This window comes from Stenella coeruleoalba (assembly GCF_951394435.1).
Source record: "Stenella coeruleoalba genome assembly, chromosome: 12".
NCBI lineage: Eukaryota > Metazoa > Chordata > Mammalia > Artiodactyla > Delphinidae > Stenella > Stenella coeruleoalba.
In genome coordinates this window covers 37099105-37126682 of record NC_137158.1, presented here as the reverse complement: position 1 = coordinate 37126682, position 27578 = coordinate 37099105, and the positions used below count along the sequence as shown (strand labels likewise).

Sequence of the window (27578 nt, the reverse complement as noted above, 5' to 3'; positions counted from 1 at the left end):
CAACAGAGAAACTAAATTTCAAATGTTAACTGAAGTTAAATTTAAAGAGCTGTATTTTATAAGTGATAATCATATTGAACAGCATAGCCCTAAATATTTCCTTCATAGAAACATAACCTAGAAGAATAATTATGCAATGCAAAATCTAAAATACGTAGTTTGGGACTTCCCTGGTGGCGCAGTGGTTAAGAATCCTCCTGCCAATGCAGGGAACACGGGTTTGAGCCCTGGTCCAGAAAGATCCCACATGCCACGGAGTAATTAAGCCCGTGCACAACTACTGAGCCTGCGCTCTAGAGCCCGCGAGCCACAACTACTGAGCCCTCATGCCACAACTACTGAAGCCTGCACACCTAGAGCCGTGCTCTGCAACAAGAGAAGCCACCACAATGAGAAGCCTGCATGCCGCAACTAGAGAGAGCCCGCGTGCAGCAATGAAGACCCAATGCAGCCAAAAATAAATTAAATAAATAAATAAATTAATTAAATAAAATACCTAGTTTTAGGGACTTCCCTGGTGGTCCAGTGGGTAAGACTCCGCGCTCCCAAGGCAAGGGGCCCGGGTTCAATCCCTGGTTGGGGAACTAGATCCCACATGCCACAGCTAAGAAGTCCACATGCCACAATGAAGGTTCCAAAGATCCTGCATGCCGCAACTAAGACCCGGCTCAGCCAAAATAAATAAATATTTAAAAAATAGTAATAAAAAATAAAATACCTAACTTTGGCATCTTTAACTTGATTTTCTTTAATAGTAAGTCTATATGTATATATTTTAAATTTATTTATTTTTTATTTTTGGCTGCGTTGGGTCTTCGTTGCTGCGCGTGGGCTTTCTTTAGTTGCGGCAAGCGGGGGCTACTCTTCGTTGCAGTGCATGGGTTTCTCACTGCGGTGGCTTCTCTTGTTGCAGAGCATGGGCTCTAGGCGTGCGGGCTTCAGTAGTTGTGGCGCACGGGCTTGGTTGCTCCACGGCATGTGGGATCTTCCTGGACCAGGGCTCGAACCCGTGTCCCCTGCATTGTGAAGAGGATTCTTAACCACAGTACCACCAGGGAAGCCCGTAAGTCTGTATTAATTTATAACGTCCTTTGCTTTTCAACTCTCACCACTAAATCAAACCTCAGGTGTTGGATGGAAAGATGCTTTCGTTATAAAAAAGACATTTTACATATTTCTCTAGGTCCTTTCACATCTAAAATCTCCACTGAAACTATTTAACTACTGAAACCATACAATTAAATTAAATTTCCATTCTCCCACCAAAAATATAATAGGAAAGGCTCTGTTGTCACAGATGAGAATACTAGCTCTGGCACTTACTAATTCTATGACATCAGTCAAGTTTATTTAACCTGAGCTTCAATCTTCTCATTTTAAAATGAAATAATATCTAACCCAGATGAATACCAAGATTAAATAAAATGAAACAAATTTGCATTACACAGTGTCTGACCCTTATTAGAAACTTCCTAATTGTGATTTGCCTTTCCCACTTCCTCCCCTGCTCCTTCCCCCTGAATAGAGGGCTTTTGCTCTCTCCAAAATAATCAAACCATGTTATTTTCCTCTCCTTTTTGAGTAAAAAGGCATTTTCCTCTTTTTTTCATTTTTTTCTATTGAGAGATTTGTTTTCTGAATAACTTAGTAAAAACATAATATTAAACTCTATGGCATCAGAAAAGTATTCCATGCTATAGATTACACTAAGTTTTAATACACAGCAGCTTACAATACTAAAAAAAAAAACTGTCAAAATAAATGTATATGTCAAAAGTCACAACAGACATGTAACACAGCTGTTACATGAACTCAGCAATGTTTTATAGATCACCAGAGTGTAAATGCTGGGAGTAGCTAAGAAAGAAAGGTGTACAACCTCTTCGTAATCATGATTAAGAAAAAATAAGGAACAATCAAAATTTATCTTTTTAAAATCCATTTATTTTCTTCAATTTTTTTCTGTGCATATCAGTTAATAGACCTAGAATTGTATTTAATAAATTTAGTTTTATAGCACTTAACACCTCATAATGAACATATTCTAAGTCATTAGTTATTCTTTAAATTATTTTTTGATGGGTAATATATTATTTTATTCAGAGCTGAGCAAAGTGTTTGGCACATAGTAGGTATTCAATAAATACTGGATGAATGAATAGGTCCAAGTCTTTCCACTGTAGGGACATACCATAATTCAACCATAGGCTGATTTTTTTACATTTTTCTTCATGTCGATATTTGCGTTATCAATAATGCAATAAATTTTGCCATAAGCCTTTGGTTAACTATTTCCTTATAAGCCAGGTTTTTCAATAAAGAATAATCTTTATTTACTATGAGTTTCAACCTTTTTCCCTCTACCTTGGTGAAACTCCCTCTTCTTGAGTAGGCATATTAGTTGGACTATCTGTTCAGGCACAAGGCTCTATATTTTATACAACTGTATTAGATACTTCATTTTTACATAATGTTTAAATACCTTTGAACTGATTTTCTAAACCAACATTTAGATAATGTTCAAAGTAAGTTGTCTCTTTTATTAATATATTTTAAGTAAATAATTACTACTTAGACTTAAGAATTAAATACAGTACAATCTTCACTATTTTACTTCACTATTTTTAAATGTTAATAACTTCGCTTCATTATTTTAAGATACTAATTCAAGAGATTAAAGTTTATGTATACTAAAAATTAATTTCTATTCTGAAGGAAACAGCTATGAAGTTCAGATATAATTTTTAAAGTTTTATCACTATATGGAAAGTTTTAACATAGCCATCATTATGTTTAAATGAGATATGATGTATTTAGTATTTGTGGCAGACAGAATTCTGTCACTCCCAATTATCCCTAACCCTCAAATAATTCTCTCCTTTGTGAAGATGATGGGATATCACTCTTGTGATTATGTTACACAGATATAATTACAGTTACTAACCAGTTGACTTTGAGTTAATCAAAAGAGAGATTATGGGGTGTGTTTGGGGCTCTATATAATCACATGAGTTTTTAAAAAGCAGAAAATTTTCTCTGGCTGGTAACAAAAGGGGAAGTCAGAGAGACTGGAAGCAGGCAAGACCCACCACTGCTGACATGGAGATGTTGGGTCCACCAGGCAAGGATGTAAATATGGCCTATAGGAGCTGACAGTGGTACCTGGCTCATAGCCAATGAGAAAATGGACACTTCAGTTCTATAAGCACAAGGAACTAATTTGTACCAGCAATACAAATAGAAAGAGAGCCCTGAGCTACAGATGAGAACAAGTTGGCTGACATCTTGGTTTCAGCCTTGTGATATTCTGAGCACCCAGCAACAGAGAACCGGCCACACTGCACCAGACTTCCGACCTATAGACTGTGAACTGATAAATGGGTATTGTTTTAAAGCCACTAAGTTTGTGGTAATAGAAAGCTAATTCAGTATTGAAGTGGGAGGAAGGAAAAGAGGGGGAAGAGAAGTGTAAAAAAATGTATACCTCATAAACTGCAGGAAGTAGCGCATAAAGTAGTGCTCAAGGACTATCCTACAACTCAAAAATAACAACCCTAGCATAATAATAGCTCTTAACAGAGCATCTACCTACCAATGCAATGGGCAAGGTTAAAAAAAATAAAAGCCTACACAAAATTTTAAGTCTTTGGGGTTTGTTTTCTACATTCTTTCTTATCTGTGAGTGTCTCTCCTCATCCATTCAGATTATGAAATTCTTAAGACTAACAGTAACTCCTAACCCTACCAAAACAGAAAAGTATCTGAGTGATCCCTGGTATGTATTCACTACACTTAAATAAAAATTAGCTTCATCTGAATGCTACTAAACTATCCAGGATAGTGGTTCCCATACAGCTGTGTGGGAACTCAGACGATATTTTAAATACTTCATTGCAGAAATGTAGAACATAAGAACAATGTCGATGCTTGCAAGTTGTCTTTCTTAGGGCTTTTCCTTTATTCAGAGATGGTATCCCTCCCACGAACTTATAGTAATTACAAATGTCCTCACATGGCAAAATAAAAAACAGCAATGCAGCAGTGTGCTGGAGCTGGCTTGTACCAGCTGAAGACACCTCATTGTTAAATTTGTATGAATCCCATGAGATGGTTGTTAAATACAGCCACTATTGAATATTAAAGTATAAAGATAAAATTAAATGAATTGTATGGAAAAATGGTAAAAAAATTACTAAAAAGTTGTTACTCCCTAATTATTTTACTATTACCTACATTTTGAGGTTATTTACATCTTTTGAATTTGTACAGTGGAACTACTACATAATGGTGTGTCACTGTGCCTTCCAACTCCACATCACTGACATTACATTGATAGCTTGAAATTGGTCATGATGTTCATACCATGGAAACTGGCAAGTACTACAAATCATGGCATGATGTATTGTTTTGCTGATTGTCTAGACACTTAGGAAAGTGATGAAGAAAATGCTAACAATACAGATTAAATATAACAGTGATTCATGTCTATAGCTGTTACATTGTGAACAGCACAAAAGCTGAGGAAATATTTTACAATATTCAAAAACTGTTATCCAAGTCATCAAAAACAATCACAATAAAGTTCTGACATACATCATTTTTGTCTTACTTTTGTGCTAACTCATTAGTATAAAAATCACTTAATATTCGTGTAAGAACTACACTTGTTCATCAATTGCAAGCAGAGTTTGGCTACAGATACAAGAGTTCAGGAAAAAAAATCAAGGAAGGTATTCTGTGAGAATCAACTGGCCACATGGAATTTATAATAAAGAGTATTATACATGTATTATTATTTGTAAACTGTATTCTACATCCTTTATATCAGTAAAACTTATAAGACACACTCAATGTTTTTTGGAAAGCCAGTTATTAAACATTTACCAAATCACGCTATTTTTTTTTTTTTAATGTTTACTGGTCCAGGGACTTCCCTGGTGGTACAGTGGTTAAGAACCCGCCTTCCAATGCAGGGGATGTGGGTTTGATCCCTGGTTGGGGAATTAAGATCCCACATGCCACAGGGCAACTAAACCCACATGCCAAAGGGCAACTAATCCACGCACCGCAACTAGAGAGAAGCCTGCAACGAAGAGTCCGAATGTAGCAATGAAGACCCAGTACAGCCAAAATAAAAAAAAAAATGTTTACTGGTCCACAAATTACCAAAATTACAATCTCTGATACAGAAACAGCATTTGTATTTTTTAATCACTTTTTTCTCTAGTTGTAGAATAAAAGGTTTAGTCCTCAGTAGGAAGAATTTTTGGCAGTTGTAAGTGGTGAGACATTTTCAAGTTGAGAGCAGGGTAGAAGTGGTGATAATCTAGTAACAGTGCTGGTGCAGTCTGAAGATCAGCGCTGGTAAGTAAACTGTTCATTACTGGACCATGACAAGTATACAAACTAAGAAAAGCATTTGTACAATGGTATTTGGTCTGCAAGAGATCAGAAATTAAAAAAAAAAAAAAAAAAAAAGCCTGGTATCACTACTCTAGGATACCGAAGTTTGCCAGGGGAGTACACCTGATATAGTCCTGTTGAATAACTGGGGTAGCTGCCTTCAAGCAAACTCTGCTGCTACTCAAAAAAAGGGAGCCAATCATAAAAAAGAATGAAATTTTGCCATTTGCAACAACATGGATGGACTTGGAGGGCACTATGCTAAGTGAAATAAGTCAAATCAGAGAAAGACAAATACCGTGTGATATCACATATATGTGGATTTGAAAAAAATAACACAAACTAGTGAATATAACAAAAAGGAAACAGACTCACAGATAGAACAAACCAGTGGTTACCAATGGGGAGAGGGAAGCGGGAGGGCCAAGATAGGGAAGGAGATTAAGAGGTACAAACTAATATATATAAAATAAATAAGCTACAAGGATATTTTATATAACACAAGGAATACAGCCAATATTTTATAATAACTATAAATGGACTACAACCTTTAAAAATTATGAATCACTATGTTGTACACTTGTAACATATAATATTGTACATCAACTACAGCTCAATTTGTTTTCTGTTTTTTGTTTTTTTTTTGCGGTACGCGGGCCTCTCACTGTTGTGGCCTCTCCCGTCGCGGAGCACAGGCTCCGGACACGCAGGCTCAGCAGCCATGGCTCACGGGCCCAGCCGCTCCGCGGCACGTGGGATCTTCCCGGACCGGGGCACGAACGCCTGTCCCCTGCATCGGCAGGCGGACTCTCAACCACTGCGCCACCAGGGAAGCCCTCAATTTTAAAAAAGTAAAGAAAAAAAAAAAGGGGGAAGCCAGGTGCCCCAGGCCAGAGGCCATTCCCAGAAGCTGCTAGTGAAAGACAAATGTGTACCACTTGTCTCTTTTTATTCCACTTTCCCCGGCCAAATTTCAGCTTTCTTATACCATCACCATCAATAACATTTACCAATCTTGAGCTATCTTCACTCTCCTTTAAATGCCCAGATGCACGGCTAATGTTTTATAAATACCTGATTTTAGTTAATCTATTAGGCTATTTTTATATGATGTACCACCCCCCTTCTCCCAGCTTTTCTGGATGTCTTGAATATTATTTATATCTCCGGTTTTGTAAAATAAAAATATATCATTAAAAATGTTTAGAAGATGTTCAAAAGACTTTTAACTTCTTTCAACTTAAGGATAAATTATGAGCTAAAGAGTAAAGATATTAATATTTATTGATACACAGTATTATTACACAATATATGATAATTAACTAATATTAATTAATTCTTGACCATAACCCAAGAATTTCTCTGAGCTTGTTCCCATGGAACTATGTCCCATGAGATGATTCTTTAAAAAACAAACAAAAAAGAGGTACCAATGTGCCAGTATTCAACAAGTATGTAAAAATACCACATTCTACATCTTTATCTTGGAGGCTGATAGCGTACTTTAGCATAATAAGGCATTGAAAAGTCATATATTAACTTTGTGTAACCAAGAATTTCCCAAACTTACTGAATAAGGACTTTTTTTCCCTTCCAGGGAACACTTCCTAAAACACCATAAAACTACTTGTTTGCAAAACATGCTTTGGAGCATTAGCCATAGTTCAATCTCACCACTGAGCCTGAGGCCATTCAAATTAACTCCTTCCTATGACAGTCCTATCTATAGCTAATATCACTATGTGCAAACACCTTTATATAATGTCTAAGGAATAGTCCAAATACATTTTGGTCATTCTGTAAAATTTTTTCATCAGATCTTATAACCTTATTATCAGGCTAACTAGCTGCTCAAACTTGTCCATGACCTAAAGACAAATTCTTGTAACTCTGTATCTAAGTATGATAGTACTTGACATGTTTAAAGAAATATCCCTATAAAAAAAACAATATAGTAACTCTCCCTGGTTTTTCTAGATCTCATTGCATTAGTTTCTATGACAGCATGATTTCCTTTTAAGTGCTTTAGAATTGTTTTGCCTTGGTTTTCCTAGGAAAGTCAACAAGAGTTAGGAAAGAAATACACTCATTTTCATTTGCAGTCATCCCCTTCTGAATAGGAAGCAGCATTATAAATTAAATTGTGCAAGTACTAGAATTAGTTGTAATCCTGGAGGATATACAAATTAAACGAAATTGGCTCTTCACCCTCCAGTTTAAATGAAGTAACTGAAACCCAAGAATTAAAAGTTTATAATAAAAAGGTGAAGTGATAGGAACAGAAGAAGAGCAGATGCAAGCTAGGCAGCAATGGGCAAATGATTGAAATTTCAAGCTAGTTTTCTTTTGTTAAAAGCAGCTTCTCCAGTAAAGAAAAATTGATTAATCAGAGAAACTGACAAGGATCACAGGAACCTGTTCAATTTCTCTTAGCAGCCAGCTCCATGTGTTAAAGACTTTGAAGCAGAAAGACACTGATTATCAATTTCCTACAGAAGCTCTTTACACCAGGAAGAGGGAGTGGGGGTGGAAGTTGACCAAGAGGAGAAACACACACACAGACACACACAAAGTGGTGAGAGGGGCAAAATGAGTGAAAGATTTTAAAATAGAAGTGTTTTAGAACAGATGGGAAAATAATAGCACAAAGAAAGCAAAGGCTAAAGTGAATTTATAATGTGGAAGAATATGTCCTGCATCCTTTGTGATGCTTTATTTTTGCTAGCTAAAATACGATGTTCCAGAACCTACTGGAGCATCCAACCTCAATTCTGATAAGCATTAGCTTAAGAATGGGCCAAACATCCAGGAGACAAGAGAAAATTTATAGCATGATATACACAGCAGAAACTGATAGCAGTTTAAATATATGGTAGGAATAAAATTAATAACACAGGATTAGGGTGGGCTGTTCCTGGTGGCTGTGTTGAGAAAATGAGTAGGGTGGCCAATAATTTAAGTGGGCATGATATGAAAAGGTTAATTCAGTTTGAGTATAGAGGGGGAATCTCAGTGTTTAAAGAAGATTCATGGGTGACAACTAATAAATATGTGGATAAGCAGATAATGAATGAACCACTGTTGAGAAAGGAACATTTAAAGAAGGTATAATAAAGGCTGTTTCCTTTCATATTAAATGAAAATTGTTCCTTTAATACAGGTTTTTATTATAGGTATTTAATGCCTATAATGCCACAGACCTGCAGTATATTTGCCACTTAAAATTAGGTCAGCATATAATCTTCTGAAAGTAAAAAAGGAATATATATCTTTGTGTATCTCTGAAACCAATTTGGGGATTTCAAGTCAAGAGGGGCTCCTGGGAACTCCATATGTCATACAAAATTTTCAAACTCAAAAAAAGGACTGTTTTTACCTTTTAATATCTGCATCATTTTCCCTGCCCAGAATGCTTTTTTACTCCTTGCTCTGTAGCCAAACATCTTCCTTTCTAAAAGAAATAAAAACTCACCTTCTCTCAACTGCAAATAACACTGACGGTTACTTACTATGCTTTGGTTATATATACAGATTCATCAGAACTTGTACAAACTGATAAATTTTAATAATTATTTCATGGCATTTTATTAAATTTAAGAAACTAAATTACAGAATTTTAAATAATATATTTTAGAAGTGAAGGTCATCTCTAAATATAGTTAGCAGAATTGAATTCCATTATCACCTAGGAGAAAAAAATATTAACTTGCCTATAAAACTGAAAACTAGCCAAAGATTAAATAATGACCTTCTAAATTTTTATACAAAATAAATACAACATACCAATCTTTCTATAGTTAGCATGTGAAAATAAAGACATAGTAACATGATTCTGTTGTCTTTTTCCTGAATTTTTCTGGATGATAAAATTTTCCAATTTATAATTTATCTTCCTATTATAATTTGATTAGTATTAAACTTCTTTAATTTATAATTGGCAATGATTTGACAAAGGGAATTGAGAGCTATTTTCCCCATTTGCAAAGACAAATGTTAGGCAAACAGCATAAAAAACAAATGATTTGGGCTTCCCTGGTGGCGCAGTGGTTGAGAGTCGGCCTGCCGATGCAGGGGACACGGGTTCGTGCCCCGGTCCGGGAAGATACCACATGCTGCAGAGCGGCTGGGCCCGTGAGCCATGGCCGCTGAGCCTGTGCGTCCGGAGCCTCTGCTCCGCAACGAGAGAGGCCACAACAGTGAGAGGCCCGTGCACCGCAAAACAAAACAAAACAAAACAAAAAAACCAAATGATTCAAAAATAGCGTTTGTGGACTTCCCTGGTGGCACAGTAGTTAGGAAACCTCCTGCCAATGCAGGGGACATGGGTTCAATCCCTGGTCCAGGAAGATCCCACATGCCGTGGAGCAACAAAGCCCATGCGCCACAACTACTGAGCCTGCGCCCTAGAGCCCGCGAGCCACAACCACTGAAGCCCATGTGCCACAACTACTGAGCCCACATGCCACAACTACTTAAGCCCATGCACCTAGAGCCCGTGCTCCGCAACAAGAGAAGCCACTGCAATGAGAAGCCCGCGCACCACAACGAAAAGTAGCCCCCGCTCACCGCTCACCGTAGAGCAAGCCCATGTGCAGCAACAAAGACCCAACGCAGCCAAAACTAAATTAATTAATTAATTAATTATTTTTTTAAAGATACTGTATTCTACATTGAGTATTGTTAGTCTATGTTCCTATTTTTTCACAGTGAAGACAGAAGATAAAAAAAGAGATAGAGGAATGGGAATGCATGAAAAAGGAATTTTCATTTGTCTTCTTCTGCTCATTGCTATATCTCACATATTAGGTGTTTAATAATTATTTGTTGAATGAATTGATGGAGCTAAGTCCTGATGAAGACTGCCTACCACCATGATCCCCTCTGGAAAGTGATCTACCTGCAGAAGCTCACCCCTGGAAGAAAGACCTCGGCATCAAATCATATCATATGCCTGTCTTTAATTCCAAAGCTGCTTTATCTGATTTGCCTAAATTTCAGGTCTGTGTTCTTTTAGGTAAGGACCCTAGGCAGCTAATCAAGACTGGGCTCTGATCATTAAGATCTCAAGTACAGATGATAGGAAGTTGTGCGACATTTTGAGATTATAAAAACGGCAACAGTAACAATTACTGGTTGGACATGAGGGCTAAAGAAGACTCATGAGTCAGAAATGACACTAACTTTTCATATCCAAGTAAACCAATTTGATGAAAAGTTTGAGATGGGGATGGGTGAGAGAGGCACGTCCTCCAGACTGAAAATCAGTATATATGAAAGGAATTGTCACTGGTGGAAGTTCTACCCAAGGAAAGAAAATAAAGTTCAAGCCTTCTGGACTTAAATAGAGAATTAGACACAAAGGTCCTTCCCCTCCAATAAACTGCAGACATTTTAGACTTAGCAAACTGTGGTAATAAATATAGCACAGAAGCCACCATCTTTTCTGCTAAGAAAAAAGGGAGGGGACAGAAGCCCCAAAGCATCCTGGGCCCACAAAAGCAGAACGCGTAACTTGATGCATAATGAACATGTGAGAGTGATATTCAAAGGGAACTGAATATAAGTTGAACACTAGGTTTTCTTAAAGAAGAGTTTACATACACTTTCTTGGATAACATTCATATCTTTTTATGCAATGGAAGATAGGAGAAAATGTTCCTAATATATTATACTTTTTTGAATGTTCAAGAAATGGTTTTGAGTATGAATTATGAAAAGCATGCTCCCATATACTGCATGAAATACAAAATTTGGTAAGACAATTCAAGAGTTTACAATTTAGTCAGAGACACAAGACAACAAAAAATGTAAAAGAAGACAATCTATGACAAACGGAGTTTTGGAGTTTATAAGAAGTAAGCAAGCAATTCTAGCTAGAAGGATAAGGAAAGGCCTCAGGGAAAGAAGGATCTAAATTTGGGGCTGGATTCTGAAAGATGGCAGTGATTTCCAAAAGTGAGTGTAGGAAGGAAATTAAGGGAAAGACAGTATTATCTATGCAAAGGGGAAGAGGCAAAGAAGTGTAGGGTACATTGTGACTTGATAAAGCAAACAACTTAAATAAGTATGAGAGGAAAGACAGAAAAGTAGATTCAATCAGGTCATGAAGAGGTAGGATGCTTGGCTAAAACGTCTAAATTCTATTTGAAAACAAATAGCCAATGAAGCTTTGGGGAGAGGGAGTACTTTAAAGAAATTCATAAATAGCAATGTTTAGGGTGAGGACCAAGGATAAACCTGCCTGATCTCAAGCTGGCCCAGCCCTGGCTTGAGTGTCTTCTTCCAGCACTGGTCTGCCATGCCCCTTACCTGCTGCTTCCACCCAGCAAGCACCTGGCACCCTACCTACACACTGGCCTTTAGAGGCTCTTTCACCTCTCCTCATCTCTGCACAAGTATAACATGAAATGCCCTCTCGGGCTGCCAAGTTCCCAGGTATTTCCAAGGCCAATCTCAAATGGTCTCTTCTTTTATAAAGCCTTCCTCACTACTAAAAACATGGGCAATTCCTGCCTTATTGCTCTTATGCTAGCACTTATCACTCTGTGGTAACTGCTGGTCACATACACAACACACACAACACACACACACACACACACACACTCTCTAACTGCAAGCTTCTTAAAGACAGGGACTGGACATTACTGATCTTTGTAATCCTAACACGTTGTAAAGCTAATGTTCATTTTCCCTCCTGCCTCTGTACATTCCCCCTTTCTCTGCTGGAATATTCTTTTCCTTGTTCTTTGACTACTCATTTTTCAACACCCATCACAAATTTACTGCCCCAAAGAAGCCTTCCTGATCCTGAAACTAGGTCAGAACCCTCACGGTTATATACTTACAGCACCATGTACCTTTTCTTCATGGCACTCATCATGGTTTTTATTTTACTTTCATTTATGTGATCTGATTGTCTGTCTCCCCTACTGTTCTTTAAACTCCGTGAAGTCAGAATCAGAATCCCTGTCTGCTTTTGGCTCATAATTGAATCTCAATCACTTAGCATAAGTTAACGCATATTAATATAAAATTAAAACAGCTAAAAATGTGGCTGGAACCCAGAGATTCAAGAGCACTGCTCTGGAGTCATACTGCTGGCTCAACTGTGTGAAATTAGGCAATTCACCATTCTAAGATCATTTCTTTCATCTTAAAAATGAGACAACAATAGTAACTATCTTTCAGAGCTGTGAAAATTTAATGGATGTGAAATGCTTAGCACAGCACTTGGCACATGCAAACACTCTATAAAACTTACATGATACTATTATCATCATTCTGTTATTGATGTCCTGATCACTATCATTGCTACAGTATTGATTGGCTATGGCTGAAGGGTTCTCTTGTGTTGGCAGAACAGAAGCCTTGTTACAGGGGAGGCATACAAGTGTCTTTGGATGATCCGGAGTTAGGATCAATGACGGCAAACTGGGGTCTATCCCCCGGGAATGGTAGTAGTGGGAATTTAGCATTAGCAAGAGGCTAAAACAAAACAAATATAAACGTTTGTTGATCTGGAAAGGGGGTAGACTAATAGAAAGGAATATATGATTACATTCTAACTTTCTTTTTCAAGTATTCTATCAAAAGATTGCTTATACTTATCATTTTTATATTACTTTAAATATGTCTGCAATTATGTCATATTTTTGTGTTTGTCCTTTTAATAAATAACATTCAAAAAACTCAAAATATCTTTGGTTTATTCCATAAAACGTAAGTATTACACAATATTCATTTTTATTATCTTTCAGACATAAACTATAACTTCTAAAATCCTCTTTAAGCTAATTGTGAGATTCCATGACCATTCTGCTTAAGTTTTTCAAACTAGGGTCAGTAAGTATGAGAAACTTAAACCAACACATGTGGAGCTAAGTAAAGGGATTGCCCTTTAAGATGAAGAAATGCTAGCGCAAATATCTACAGCACAAAGAAACTTGGGCCCTTCAGCAATCTTACACTACAGTTTATAGTGTTTACCACACTGAATCTGCATTTCCTTACTCATCCTGAAACAAACAAAAGAAGGAATTTATGAACAATCTAAGGAAGTAAATAATTAAAACATTTCTAGATCTATCAGTATCAATTTATTTTCATTGTTAGCCAATTTTATGAGTTAGTTTGTGGTTTAAAAAGCCTTCTAGGCAAAAATATGCTAGACACACAAACATTATCTTTAGATGACAAATGATATTGAGTAAAACATTTCATATAAACTTTCTTTGGAAATTTAGGAAAATATTTCAAATAATCAGTAAGTGTTTAGAAATGTTAAAATTACCTAACCATCCATGGCTTTTTTTTTCAGAACTCACACTCCTCTTCAAAGTTAGGAAAATTACTGGCAACAGCCTTTAGAAACAGTATAAAAGATTTAGCCAAAGCTAAGTAAAGAGAGAAAAGTGGTGAAGGACTGAATTTGACTTTGTTAATGCCTAAAACAGACAAAGTAGACTTCTTTTTTCTTAACACCACAATATCCAGCTGTACCAAAAATGCATTCGAAATTAAAGTTTGATAAACTCTGTTATTAACCTCTTCTCAACTACACTCTTCTCCAAGGGATGATACTTCTGCTAAAGACAGACACTTTCTGCTGAGTGACTGCTTTTTTCTGGTATCTCTAGAGCTAGGGCCCCAGGCTTCCTTCCCGAAGGGGAGTGGGGGAGGGGAAAAGGGGGAGGCGGACACTAAAGAGAGAGACCACTTAAGGCCGTAATAATTCCCGATGGCAGATCAAATGATGTTAGGGCAGGAATCATTTGGGGACAATATAATGCTTTAATAATTGGAGTAATTTATTTTTTCAATTTACAGCTAAAAATGGGAACATATACATATGTATCAAAATAATGAATTCTATTCCATAAAATCGTACTCTGAAAACATTGTCCCATGTCTTACAAGATTTTCCAAAAATCATTTGAATTTTGTAAATTCGAATAATTGAATACATGTTGAACACTGAATCTCATAGGAAATTCTGGATTACCTTTAGGAATATTAATGATTTAACAGTGACCAGATACTTTTAAAAGTAAAGGCAGAGAGTAAGGAAAAGTGGTCAATAACTAACAACTTCCCAAACATTACTTATTAAGATTTTTTATATTAGAATATCTTTAAAAAAATACCCAACCCTAAACTAAGAGCATGTACTGAAACAAATGTCCATATTTACTTGGTCCTTCAGATATTTCAACAATTTGAAAAATTATTTCCCATTTTTTATAAAGTTTATTTTAGGGGAAAGAAAATTTAGAAATCAAATCATTCACTATCATTTATTTACAGTAACCCTCATGAAAACAAGTAGCAATATCCCAAGTGGTATTACTCCCCACAAATGAACTTTGTACTTCTGACTAAACATGAAGACACTTAAAGCCATGTAAATTCACTTAACTATTCTTCACACAAGTTAAAGAAAACTTTGCAGGAGAAAAATAGTTATAAAGGGAAAAGCACCCAACTTTTCACTTTCTAATATCATATTTTGTTAGAAAAAAAAAGCATGCGGTACACAAAAAATCTGGTAGTAATTTTTTAAAATTAGACTTTGTTTCTTAATCTTTTTATTTTAAACTCAGAGTGACACTAAGATACTAAATGGATTATTTCAACAAAAAATGTTGGTACTAATTCAAATACTTAATAATAGATTGCTGGTGTTTTGTGAATACCTTGCTATCCAAATGTTAAATGAAGAAGTATCACATATTTGAAAGATTTAGTATCCTAAACCTTTCCTCAAAGCAAAATTTTAGTGGCAATTTAAACATTAAATAAAATATCAATAAATATTTGAAAGTTAATTAATGAAATATACTGAAGTTTAAATACTCAGTTGTAAAGCCCATGCAAAATAAATCACTTACTATACACTTTAATGTCAATGAAAACATGAAAACATGACAAGCACACTGCAGACTTCAAACCAGATCCTGGTTATTGAAAAACTGATAACCCAGTGTTATTAAACTTAAGTAGCTTTTCTGTATATCTCAACAGATTTTTCATATTAAAAAATCTGAACTAACCAAGTTATCTTGGATAACAGCAAAATCATTGGATTAAATATCATTGACTTTCAAGATGTATAAGACTATTGAAAATGTAAGAAACAATGCTTTTTATGTAAGAATTTATTTTACTGAAACACAACATTTTAAATAAAAATGCATACAGGATTTTAAAACACAGTAGGATTTCTCCTTAGAAGTCTTTTAAAAGTACTGACTTGCAGGGAAATATCATGTGTCAAAGAACATTGTATTTTAAAAATCATTGACAGGATACGTCTTTTAGAAGTACTGTTTTTCAAAATATTTTATTTATTATTTGGGGACAGCTCTACTGTTACTAAAACAGAATTTAAATGTTTGGGAAAACAGCTTAAGAACAAATTTAAATAATTTTAAAGATTAAATATTTAATAGTAAATTATAACATCATGACTAAATCCCCAAATTGGGACTAAGCATCAACGTAAATATTCTAGGAGCTGGATAGCATTTTCTCCTAACAGCTAGCTACACCACTTACTATTATAGAGAGGTGAGAGAGAAGAGGAGCAAAAAGAAATACATCCAGTTAGTTCCTTCTTATATGTACATGCAGTTCTGTAACACATTTTTTTCCTATCAGCAAATTTTCCTGACTAAAATCATCCCAAACACCACTGCTACTTTCTTTACACTGTGAGTTCTGAGAAATAAGCTACAGTTAAAAAACCTCAAATGATACTACAAGATAACTGAGAGAAAAACGTATACACTAAGAAACTACCATGATATAGATAAGATCAGTTTTATTTTAAAAATCTATTTGGTAACCTTTTTTTGGCTTCCTAAAAAACTGCATGGATGTAATATAAGGTATAGTTGTTCAAAACAAATATTTTAATGCATAAAACACATGAATTAAATAAGAGGCACATTTCAATAAATATTTCATATAAACATAACATTTGCTATGTTATGCATTTTGAGATTCACTTCAACCCTATCTGTAACTAACTAAAAAGGAAGTCACATGACTTACACAATGAAAAAGAAAGAACAGTTTTCTTTCCTTTCCTTTCTACAGGAAGAAACAAAAGCTTGGTATTAGCAATCCAAGGCCAACGGGTGGGGCCTGCAAGCCAAAAGGCTGTAATGGATTGAGGTTAATCTTAATGGACGCCCACTTTAACCTTATGGAAGCATCAAAAATGTGAAAACTGCAACCAGCGCTTGCATAAAATAACAAATATTTAATGTAAATTAGGTTTTACAACTAGAAAATTCTACAGGGACATAATTCAGCTTATAAACAACGGTGCTGTTTTTGTTGGGGTAAAATCACCTAACTGTGATTCCCTACACAGATACACACACCATCCCCCCACTGGCACACAGATACTTCACAAGCTTCTTGAATAAATAGGAGTATCCAATGTCCAGGGTGATGGGTGGTCCTGAGGTCCTGAACCAGAGCTGTATACTTTTAAGGGATGCTGAGATAAGAACAAAGTGTTTTGTGTTTGTTTAAACCTGGGTCTATATTTAAAGTCTTTACACCATTATTGATACAGTTCATAAACTTGTGCTATAGTTGATTCAGGAAAATTTTAAGTGTCAGCATAAATGCTAGAAATTAAGCACATCAAAACAAAATACTTTGGGGCTTTTATAGATTGAATTCAAATTAATAAATTCAGTTTACTTAAAAGTAATCACTACATTTCAAAGGTGTTAAGTCTCAACCTGAGACAGAATATCATCTCACCAAACTTTCACTACCAACAGGATGCTTTTCTAATATCTAATGAAATAGCATTATTTAAACAAAATTACATACATCAAATAACCTGCAGTGGCATGAAAAACTTCAAAAATAGTGAAATTAACCCATGTGAAGTCACAATCAGGCATCAACTATTATGCCCATTTTTATTCTCCAGGCTTTATTATAAGTCTAATATAAAGAGATTTTTTGCAGAGCAGAAAGGCAGGATTTACAAGTGGCCCAAGGAAAAGATAAGCAATGAATAGTTCTGACCCCGGCTTCTCTGGCTTGATCAAGTGGGTCTGCAACCTGAGCCAAAGGGCGCAAATTCCTCCCCATTCAAAATTCTTCAATGGCAAGGGGGAGGAAACAGTGAAAGGGGCAAACATGCAAATCCAACTGTCCTTAGATTTAGTATTCAACTAAAAATTTTAATTAGAGAGCTAAAAAAAAAAAATGAGGTCAAGACTGTAATTAAATTTCTGACTCATAGTTTAACCAATCCTGAAAAGAGAAGTTTTTTGTTTTTTGTTAAAACTGAAAAAAAATCATTCATTTATCCTTTTAAATGTATGGCTTACATTGAACCGTGTTAGGTGCGTGTCTCTCGTATCATTTAATCTATTTAAAGGAGTTGCTGAAAAGTGGAATTAGTTTCCAAGCACCAGTGTTTCCATATTGTAAGCAAAATGATGTATTATTAAAATTCTGGCTGGGAAAAAAGTTGATAGAATTCATTCATTCCAAGCTTTACAACACATCAATGATCTATTAAGTATTTAAAGTGATAGATATAACCTGTGTTGTCAGACTTCTGTTACAAACTGAATTAAGGATAAAGATAATTCATTTGAATGAAAACACGTTAAGATAAAAGAATTTAGGAACTACTGCATCTAGGAACTTTGTAGCTACTAACTGTAAAGACCTAGGGAATTGCTTACAAAGCTTAACAAATGGTCATGAACAAATCATGGCCAAATTAAAATTAATTTGAAATTTACATAGAGTATTTATATAACATAGAACAATAAAACTGAAAAGAAAAATTTCGAGTTATTAGTAAATTAAACTTACAAGATTTTGAAATAGAAGCTAACTTCAAGGAACAAAAATAATAAATTTCAGTGAGGTTTGATTTTAAAAAGTGTTTTATAACAAGAAGTTAGAGCAGCTGGTAAAAAATAAGCATACTACTAATAGCACAATAAAATATGATTCTCAGCAATGGTAAAGACAGTTTAGTTTCTATGCATGAAATCTGAAACTATATAAGACTGATGAGAAATCATTGTATTTAGTTCAAAAGTTTAAAAACTAACATTTATTTTTTCATCATAATTATCCCCAAATTATGGGTAGAGAGAGGAGCATAATTAAACTTTGTAAAAAGAAAGTGAGTAGTACATGGGGAAAATGAGCCTTTGCTTCATACCTTGTATGAAAAGAATGAGAATTGGAAAAATCTTATTAAAAAGTTTGCCAAAAGGAAGTAAACAGGAAGAACATATAGCAATCTGGAGAGCAGAACTCTCAAATCTATCATCAAACAATGCTTTACACTTAGTATATGATCAACTAAAAAAATAGTTGAATAGATAAATTATTGAACCAGAAGTTTTTCTAGAGTTACCACTTTCTTAAAAGTTAATACTTTTATACAGCAATAAGCCTTCTTGCCGATTTAAACCTCTAAGAATGTTTACACAAAAACTCAGTTGAGACAGAAATTCATTAAATTTCTGACAAGAAATAAGAATATCAATAAGCCTAATTATGCCCTTTAGGTAAGCAGTGAGTTTATGTTGTATGAAAAAGTACCGTAAGGGTAAATGAAATTAAGTTTGAAGATTAGTGAAATGTATGCTAATTAATCTCACTTTCACAAGCACAGAAACTACTGGTGAAAAGGTCATTGTCGAGCAGAAATAACTAAAGAGAAACAAACAAAAACATGAAAATAAGTGGATTGTATTTCATAAAGGATAATGGGTTGTAGCTTATATCTAAATAGACAAAGTTAAAAGAAACAGGTCAGTTAACCAGTTAATATGACATATCAATATCATATAGGACAACTGTGCCTCTCTTCTTCAAGGGTGACTACAAATGGGCACAAGGGATCTTTTTTGGGCTGATGAAATGTTCTGTATGATGACTGTGGTGGTAGTTACACAATTTGTGAAAACTCATCTCACTGTATACTTAAATTTGGTGAACTTTATTCTATATAAATTATACCTCAATTAAGTTGACAAGGCAAAAAAAATAAATGACATGAGCTTACTATCTTTTAAAAAACCTGACAAAGGTTTATAATGGTGAAGGTATTAATAAAAATATAGTGCTTGAAATGAAGATTAAAACTAAACCTGGATCATTAGAATTCTTAAATTATTTTCATGTATGATACCTCAGTTGACCCTTACCCCACCCCTCAAAAATAGGGACGGCAAGATATTATTGCCACATTTTACGCATGAGAATACTGAAGCTCCTTGGAAGCAACTAGCCATAAGTAAGAAACCCACCCAAGTGGCACAGCCAAACCCAAACCTTCATTTCTGATATTTTCTCTCTCACTCTACCACATGATATCTCCTTTGTAATAATAATTATGTACAAACATCGCTGAGTCCTTACTATCTGCCAAGCTCTGCGTTAAATGCTTTACATGTCTAATAACATTTAATTCTCATAATAACCCTATACAAAGTGGATACTTTTTTGTCCCTTCCCTTGTAAGATGCTGAAACACTGACAAGGTAACTTACTTCCCCTAGAGACATATAATAAACTGGGATTTGAACACTGATCTATTTGACCAGATTCTATACCACTGTATCATATCTCACAAGTATTAAGTAATTATTAATAGAGCAACAGGTATTAAATTATCACAGCAGGTCTATTTAAGACAATATTTCATATTTTTCCCTTAGCCTATACTGAAGAATACAAACTGAATACGTATACCTGAATACATAGGTAAAAATCTCACGATGAAACAAACTATTAAAACAAAAACATTTGCATCACAAAATTATGTCCAAGTCTCAGTTTATATCCTGATGTGTTAAACAATAGTAAACAATACTCTATACCATAAAATTATAATAAAAAGCCTTATAGTTCACTGTAATTAAAATTAAGCTATTAATATTGTGCAATACATTTTGCCTAATTTTAAAGAGAGCACATAAAAGATACCAATTTCATTTTCAACCACAAATACATACCACTGATAATAACTTATCCCTGATTTTGTTGTGGCAAAAAGACTAGTTTACATTTTAGTTTATTTATTCAACACATACCTGCTAGGCAGTTTATATAATGGTATCTCTACTCTTCACAACACCTGAAAAGTGAGGTATTATTCCAATTTGCAGCTGATTACAGAAAGAAACATAAGACTAAAGCTATCAATTATCTATAAATCTTATTTGAGACAGCATTTCTAAACTGTCAGATATTTAGATATGGGAAGGGGGGCAATCATCAGATAATCTTCTAATTTGTTGCTAGACAGAAGATAAAATTAATCCTGATGTATCAAAATGCAACATAACAAACATTTTTATTACTCAATTAATAGAATACTCTTTTAAAAGATCATTTGTCAATGTACCCCACTGACCTACAATGTATTTTTTGATATATTACTGTTATCAATTTTTTTGATATTAGAAAATGTTACCACATTATTTTAGATAAGAATATAAATCATTTAAGTTCCTTATGGGCTGTATATGTTACAATGCCATAACCTCAGTAACTACATATTGAAAAAGCTGAAGTTCCAGTGAGAAATTCAGTGAGGAATATCTCAATATTTAGTTCCAAATCAAGTCTACAAAATATCATATTTAAAGTAATAAATTTCCAGTTGAATCAGAAATATCCTTACTTTACTTGTTTAGGTTATACTTGGTTTAGAAATAAAAATACAGTACACCATATTTTTAACTAGTAACTTTTAATCCCAACACCAATAAAACTTTTCAGTTAAGGTATACAAAACTATCTGCAATAGTTAGGTAATTTCTGAACAGGATGATGAATTCAACCAAACCCTTATTAGGGTTCCTTGCTGTCCAAAAGCAACAAAATTTACCTCGAAGGACTTCCATGTTGAGTCCAGGTAACAAAACAAGTTTTTAACTTCTTATGAAACCCAAGAACTCTGAGATGAGTTAAAGACAGGTTAAAGATATTATGCTAAATACTCATAAGTGGCTTGTCACATATTTGTTTAAAAAACAGTTCTTGAATTTAACACCTTCATTTGCTGTGAATGGTCTTTTTAAAAAAGGAGAATCAAAAATAAGAGGAAAATATTTGAGTTACATCAATACTCTTTAAAATGAGGAGTGAAGACGATGTCTTAATTATGTACTCAATTCACATTTCATGTTTGAACTGAACAAGGATATCTTTTTAGAAGTATTCAGAAAAGTTCCTGAAAATGGATCAGTATTTGAAAACCAGAAGGAATGTATCCAATATCTTTTAAGACAATTAAAGTCTTATACAGTTTTTATTTAAATGCCTTTAGATGTGATTTTATGATTAAATAGCTTCAAAGCATTTCATTTGGGATTCTTCCAAACTGGTCATGTGGGCAATTCATCTTGAAAATTTGGTAGCTTTAGGAACCATTTTCAAAATATTAAAATGCAGAACTCACTAACAAATGAGGTATAACTGTTTCTTATCACATTTTTAAACTTCCAAGATTTCTCTATCTAAATATGTTGGGTTTTTTTTTTTTGATATTGACATTTTCAACAGCCCCAAGAAAAAAAATAACCATATCTATTCTGAGTGTGAAAAATGTTTTCACTCTAAACTATGACAAAAGTAATATGGCTAATAAATTGGTAGTTAAATATTATGAAAAGCCCTTAAACATGAGCATATTGGAGTAAATCAGTTTTCATAATTGTGTAGCTAATTAATGTTAAAAACTGAGACATGAACTCCATGCTACATCAATCAAACGGTGTATTAACACTTCAATTTTCATGTATTTAAGTATCAGTCATCTCCAAATGTTTTCATATCCTATACTATTAATAAAAACGCTTTAAACTTATCTCTTACTTCTTCTATTTCCATTACTCTTCTGAAATGTTTTCTGAGCAAAGTAATAAAAGGAACATAAAATATATAAAATCTTTGTAATATAGGCATTTGTATTCTCATAAAGATCAAACCATAAATCAGAAATAAAGAGCAAAAGAAGAAAACATCAATACCTGAAAGGTAATTGAAGACTTAAAAACCAAATTAAATATTTAAGCCAACTGAGTAATAATAGCTAAATTGCAATCATTTTGAAATTACTCTTTCTCTTTGAAAAAGAATTCTTACATAAACTGTGAAACAAATGAAACACATTTATGTTAAAAATTCTTTGTGGAACTTCCCTGGTGGTTAAGAATCCGCATGCCAATGCAGAGGACACAGGTTCGAGCCCTGGTCTGGGGAGATCCCACATGCCGCGGAGCAACTAAGCCCGTGCTCCACAACTACTGAGTCTGCGCTCTAGCGCCCACGAGCCACAACTACTGAGCCCACATGCCACAACTAAGGAAGCCCGCGTGCCTAGAGCCCGTGCTCCGCAACAAGAGAAGCCACCGCAATGAGAAGCCTGTGCACCACAACGAAGAGTAGCCCCCTTTCGCGGCAACTAGATAAAGCCCACGTGCAGCAACGAAGACCCAACGCGGCCAAAAATAAAAATTAAAAAATTTATTTTTTAAAAATTCTTTGTATCCTATTTGATGGCAAACAATCCCAAATATATAACCCAACAAGAAAATATTATTATGCAAATGAGCTGTAGAGAGAGTAATAAGGAGAATGGATTCCAACCCTCCTCTGGACAAAATAAAGTTCAAATGATCACTTTTATCTTATTGGTTGAGATAATGACTTTAAAAATAGACGTCAAAATCTATGTAAAGAAAAACTTACATAACATCAACAGGTAGTTATTTAGTAATATTGACCTTCTCCATAAATGATCTAGTATTTAATTACCATGTGATTCATTTAAAGTATCATCACATATGTAAGTACTATTAAAAGATTATATTTCAGAAAGTTGCCAGAGACCTTTCCAGGTAATTTAGACATGTTACCCCACAATCTAACGGTGGAGGCAAATTTTTAAAAACTTAGTAACAATAAACTGATAGGGGTATTAATTATTAGCACTTACAAAATAATTGTATTCTAATTGGTGAAATCAACTGAGTTAAGAACCTAGACTTAAAATCTGAATTAATCATCTACACTCTTACTACTCAGTGTTTTGCACTGGATGCTTAAGTAAGAAATTCCTACAAATTTATCCTACTTACAAACTAAATCATCACCAAATATTTTAAATACTGAAAATTTTAAGGAACACCTCAAAAACAGTGGACTGTGACAAAATTCACAACTATAATATCTATACATTTTTGTTAAGTTTCTAAAAATACTGAATGCTATCAGGGTTTCAGTATTAACGTATCCGAATACATCTATTCATTACAAACCCATAAAAATACAATCATTTAAATCACCAGTTAACATTAGAAAATCCAATGAAGACAGTCATTTTAAACCAATGGTCACATACCATCCTCAAATGGCAGAGTCTCACTACATTTATCAACAAGTCTGAAGAAAGAGAGAGGACAGCACCTAAGTCTTGGGCATGTTTTTGAGAAGTTGGTGGCATTACAGAAACTAAAAGAAAGTTTGATTGTATTTTTGCCAACAAATTGTAAATAGAATTACGTAACCATAAATGTATAGCTCTATTTTAAGAACACACTCATATATTCTCTTCATTTCATAGCAACGGATTGTTTTTGATGTGCAGTTCTTTGCAATCAATATTTGTAAGGAGAAAAAAATATCTGGGTGCCTTGGCATGAATTTTTAAATATTATTTTAAAGAAACTAAAATCATTTCTTTTTTTACTTCCCCAAACATATACTATTAAAAACATGTTTTAGAATATTTTTTTAAAAATCCAATGACACATGTACTTCTAAACAGTCAAAAAAACCCGCCACTACTTCATATGTTTAAAATAATAATTAGATGTCGCTCTAGTTGAACATATAAAATTCCTAATTATCTATGATGCCTATTCTTTCATAACAAAATAGTATACACACATAATGGGGAAAAATCTAATTTATAATTATACATAAAATCTAGTATGCTTTCAAAAATGCTCATACGGTAAAAATGGCAGCTAAAAAAATAATTTTTAAAATGTCTTAAAAACGTCTATAAAGTGGTCCTGAATTGCAACCTGATTGTGTAAGTGATGCTGCACACATTATTTATGACCATCAAATTGTTACTTGTAGCTGCTTTGCTAAAATCAGTGGGATCCTGCCTTCTTCAAAACAATTATTCATATGATTTATATGCAATTTATATAAGCTTCAATATAAGACAGAAATCCCTTTACCTAGGCATCAAAGTTAAGAAGCAAAAAAAAAAAAAACAAAGAAAAACAAAACAAAAAACCCAGCAACAACAACAACAAAGCAACTGATTCTAAATAGTCTTCCCTAGGAAAAAACTGAGATGTATTTCAAACAGCAAATACTTTAACCATCAAAAACTGCCCTAAAATGTCACTTTCTAATTTTAAATTTAAAAATTATTACTGCCCTATTTTTTTACATCACAAAAATGCTAATACGTGAGTTTTACTGACTTTTTACATACTTCTTCCTAAAAATGTATCCAGATATATTCTTATGAAAAATACAAATACATATTTTTTGAGAGAATTTTTTATCACACACATCGTTTTAATACTGTTCTATTAGTAAATACATGATGTGTAACAGAAAATTTAAAGTAAGTCTAATATGAATAATCAATGTTTGTACTCTAGAAACTATTCACTATGTATATAAAAAAACTTTTGCAGCAATATAGCATTTCTTAATTCAGTGGATATGGGAATGTTTATCAACATACAACCATTAAATAGCTTAAAATTGGATGTCTCATTGTTCTAAACATTAATATCAGTTAATAAAATGTCTACTATTTGAATACATTAAAAGGTAAACATAGAAAACCAAATTATAACAAGGCGTGATCAGACAAAGAAGAAAAGGGCTATTTTTTTTCATTCATCTATAAAACAAATTTATGAGATTGTAAAGAACATTTTAACAACCTAAAGAAGGTTCAAAGCAGGGAAAGCAGAGGCCTGAGAGAAAATGGATTTGTCAATGATTTCAGTCATTCAGTCTAGGGAGGAGAAAAGCAGAAAATGTGGCTTCATTTTGCCATATAAAGTAGGAGGCATAAAATCCAGTAGCCTGTCTGTGGAGTTCTATTTATGTATTTAAACCCTGTTTCAATTCACAGATTATGCTGATCCTTCCACATGTAAACAGCCAATAATGATAGCCAGGCCTTTAGGAAAGGAAAACACACACCACACAGCAAGGTCAGGAAGCTACCAAGCACACAGGACAACAGATCAAAACAGAATGGTTTCATATGTTTCTATTGTTTATATACTTAATTTGAAGATGATATTCCTTAGGGGGGAAAGGAGGTTGTAAATTATTACTAAGAACATGCAACATACTATCAAAACAGAAAATTTTTATGCAAATATACTATTTATTTCCTGCATGTATCTATGTCAGTCAACCTGTAGGACTGATATGCATTCATTCGATTATTTTTAAATTAGATGTCAAGCTAAAATAAACCTCTTTAGTCCTAACTCCCTTTACTCCTAAGAATTCATTACAGATAATTTGTATTTCTCTAACTTCTTTCGATGAAATAATCAAGCTTGCAAACTGTAAATACCTTTTTTTTTTTCCCTTACTATTAAGAGATTAAGCACAACAGAGGAGTGAAAGGGGGAGAGGTATTAATTTCCTTGTTTCTGGGTAAAATTTCTTAAATAAGAAGCAATGACATTCTATTTGGTATTGAAGCATCTTAAAAAATTACAACACAATATAAGCAACAGTGGAAATTTACCCCAAGTAGCCCACTAGCACATTTTAAACATACAAACTAGAGCCGCCTCTGGCCACATGTTTTTTTGAGTTCAGTCTCTTAAAGAGACAGTATCCTTGGACCTATGCCCTACACGGACCACATTTCTAAAATGTTTGATTACCAACAATCCTCTCTTGCATTTCTTCAAATCCATACTAGGCCAACAATGTTCTACTCTATTTTACTGTGAAATCAATTTTAATTTGAATCTACAAAAGACTACCGGACAGACAGATATAAAATAATTGGGGAAGCTACTGTGATTAGAGCTGTCTAAAATAAGGGGACCTACAGATTTCTTATAACAGCAAATTGGCTTAAAAAAAACAAAACTTAATATGATCACTGTTTCCTCATTCATTTCCCACTCATTCCCCAGGCACAGGCCACATAATGTATCGTAACCGATAACACCGGAAGCTACACTACGGCAATTTCGCTGTCGAAAGAAGAGGGGAACTTGCTTAATCAAGTCAACCACCACCCAGAAGTGAAATTTCAGAGATTTCATTTTCTGTTTAGGAAAAGACACCCAGGAAGGTGCCCATGCACACACCCTAATAACTGTATTCACTCGTGACTGTAAGGAAGATTTTGAAGGGCACATTATTATAAGCCCACTGACAAAACTACCGGTCAGCTCCTCCACTTGAAAAAGGTGAAGACGAGGAGAAAAAAACAAAACCAAAACCAAACCAAAACAAAACACAAAAACAGTTTGGCTTACTTGGTGTACAAATACATCGACTGGAATATCCAAGGGGCTTCCCTCTCGGTTTATCATGGAGATGAATCCAAATCCCATTCGCACGTTGAACCACTTACAGTGGCCAGTTCCGTGCAAAACCTGGGATTCCTCCTCTGCCTGCTCCGGCAGCTTCCCGGGCTCTTCTCCACCACCTTTGCTTGCCCCGCCTGAGTAGAACAGGACAAAAAAGTCAGTTAGTCAGTATTGCCATACAGTTCAGTGAAAGGAAAAAAAAAACTGCTTGGGAGTGGGGGTGGAGGGGAGAGGAAATGAAAGAAAAAAAAAAGCTATTAAATGGTTGATTCCTTCTTTTATTCGGCAGAAAATATTTTAAATTAAAGGCTTAAAAGGGAAAGCGGGGGAGGGAGGAAGCCACACTGTTCTATCGATCACAACTTCCACGTTTCTGTACATACGTGTACGTTTTCATTTAACTCTGTTTCTCGGCCACATATTACAGTACAGCATGCGATTATTTTACTTGCATGTTGCTGATTTAACACTGATCCCATTTACAAAGAGAAATTTTCAGCGAAACTAATTCTCTCCGGCGTGCCCGAGGAGGAAAGAGAAATCGTGAAGATGGTTAGA

The 27578-nt window shown here is 34.4% G+C and overlaps 1 protein-coding gene across 4 annotated transcripts in view; it reads right to left on the bottom strand.

Annotated features, from left to right (window-relative positions):
- Positions 1–27578, bottom strand: part of LIN28B (lin-28 homolog B) — a 133561-nt gene that overhangs the window by 89550 nt on the left and 16433 nt on the right. For 3 of the 4 annotated variants that reach the window (XM_079939802.1, XM_079939804.1, XM_079939803.1), the window contains one exon: positions 26967–27154. In XM_079939802.1, the coding sequence (XP_079795928.1) occupies positions 26967–27154 (188 nt within the window). Of the gene's footprint in view, positions 1–26966; positions 27155–27403; positions 27530–27578 lie in introns of those variants that run through there. The other variant, XM_079939805.1, reaches the window with a different exon arrangement.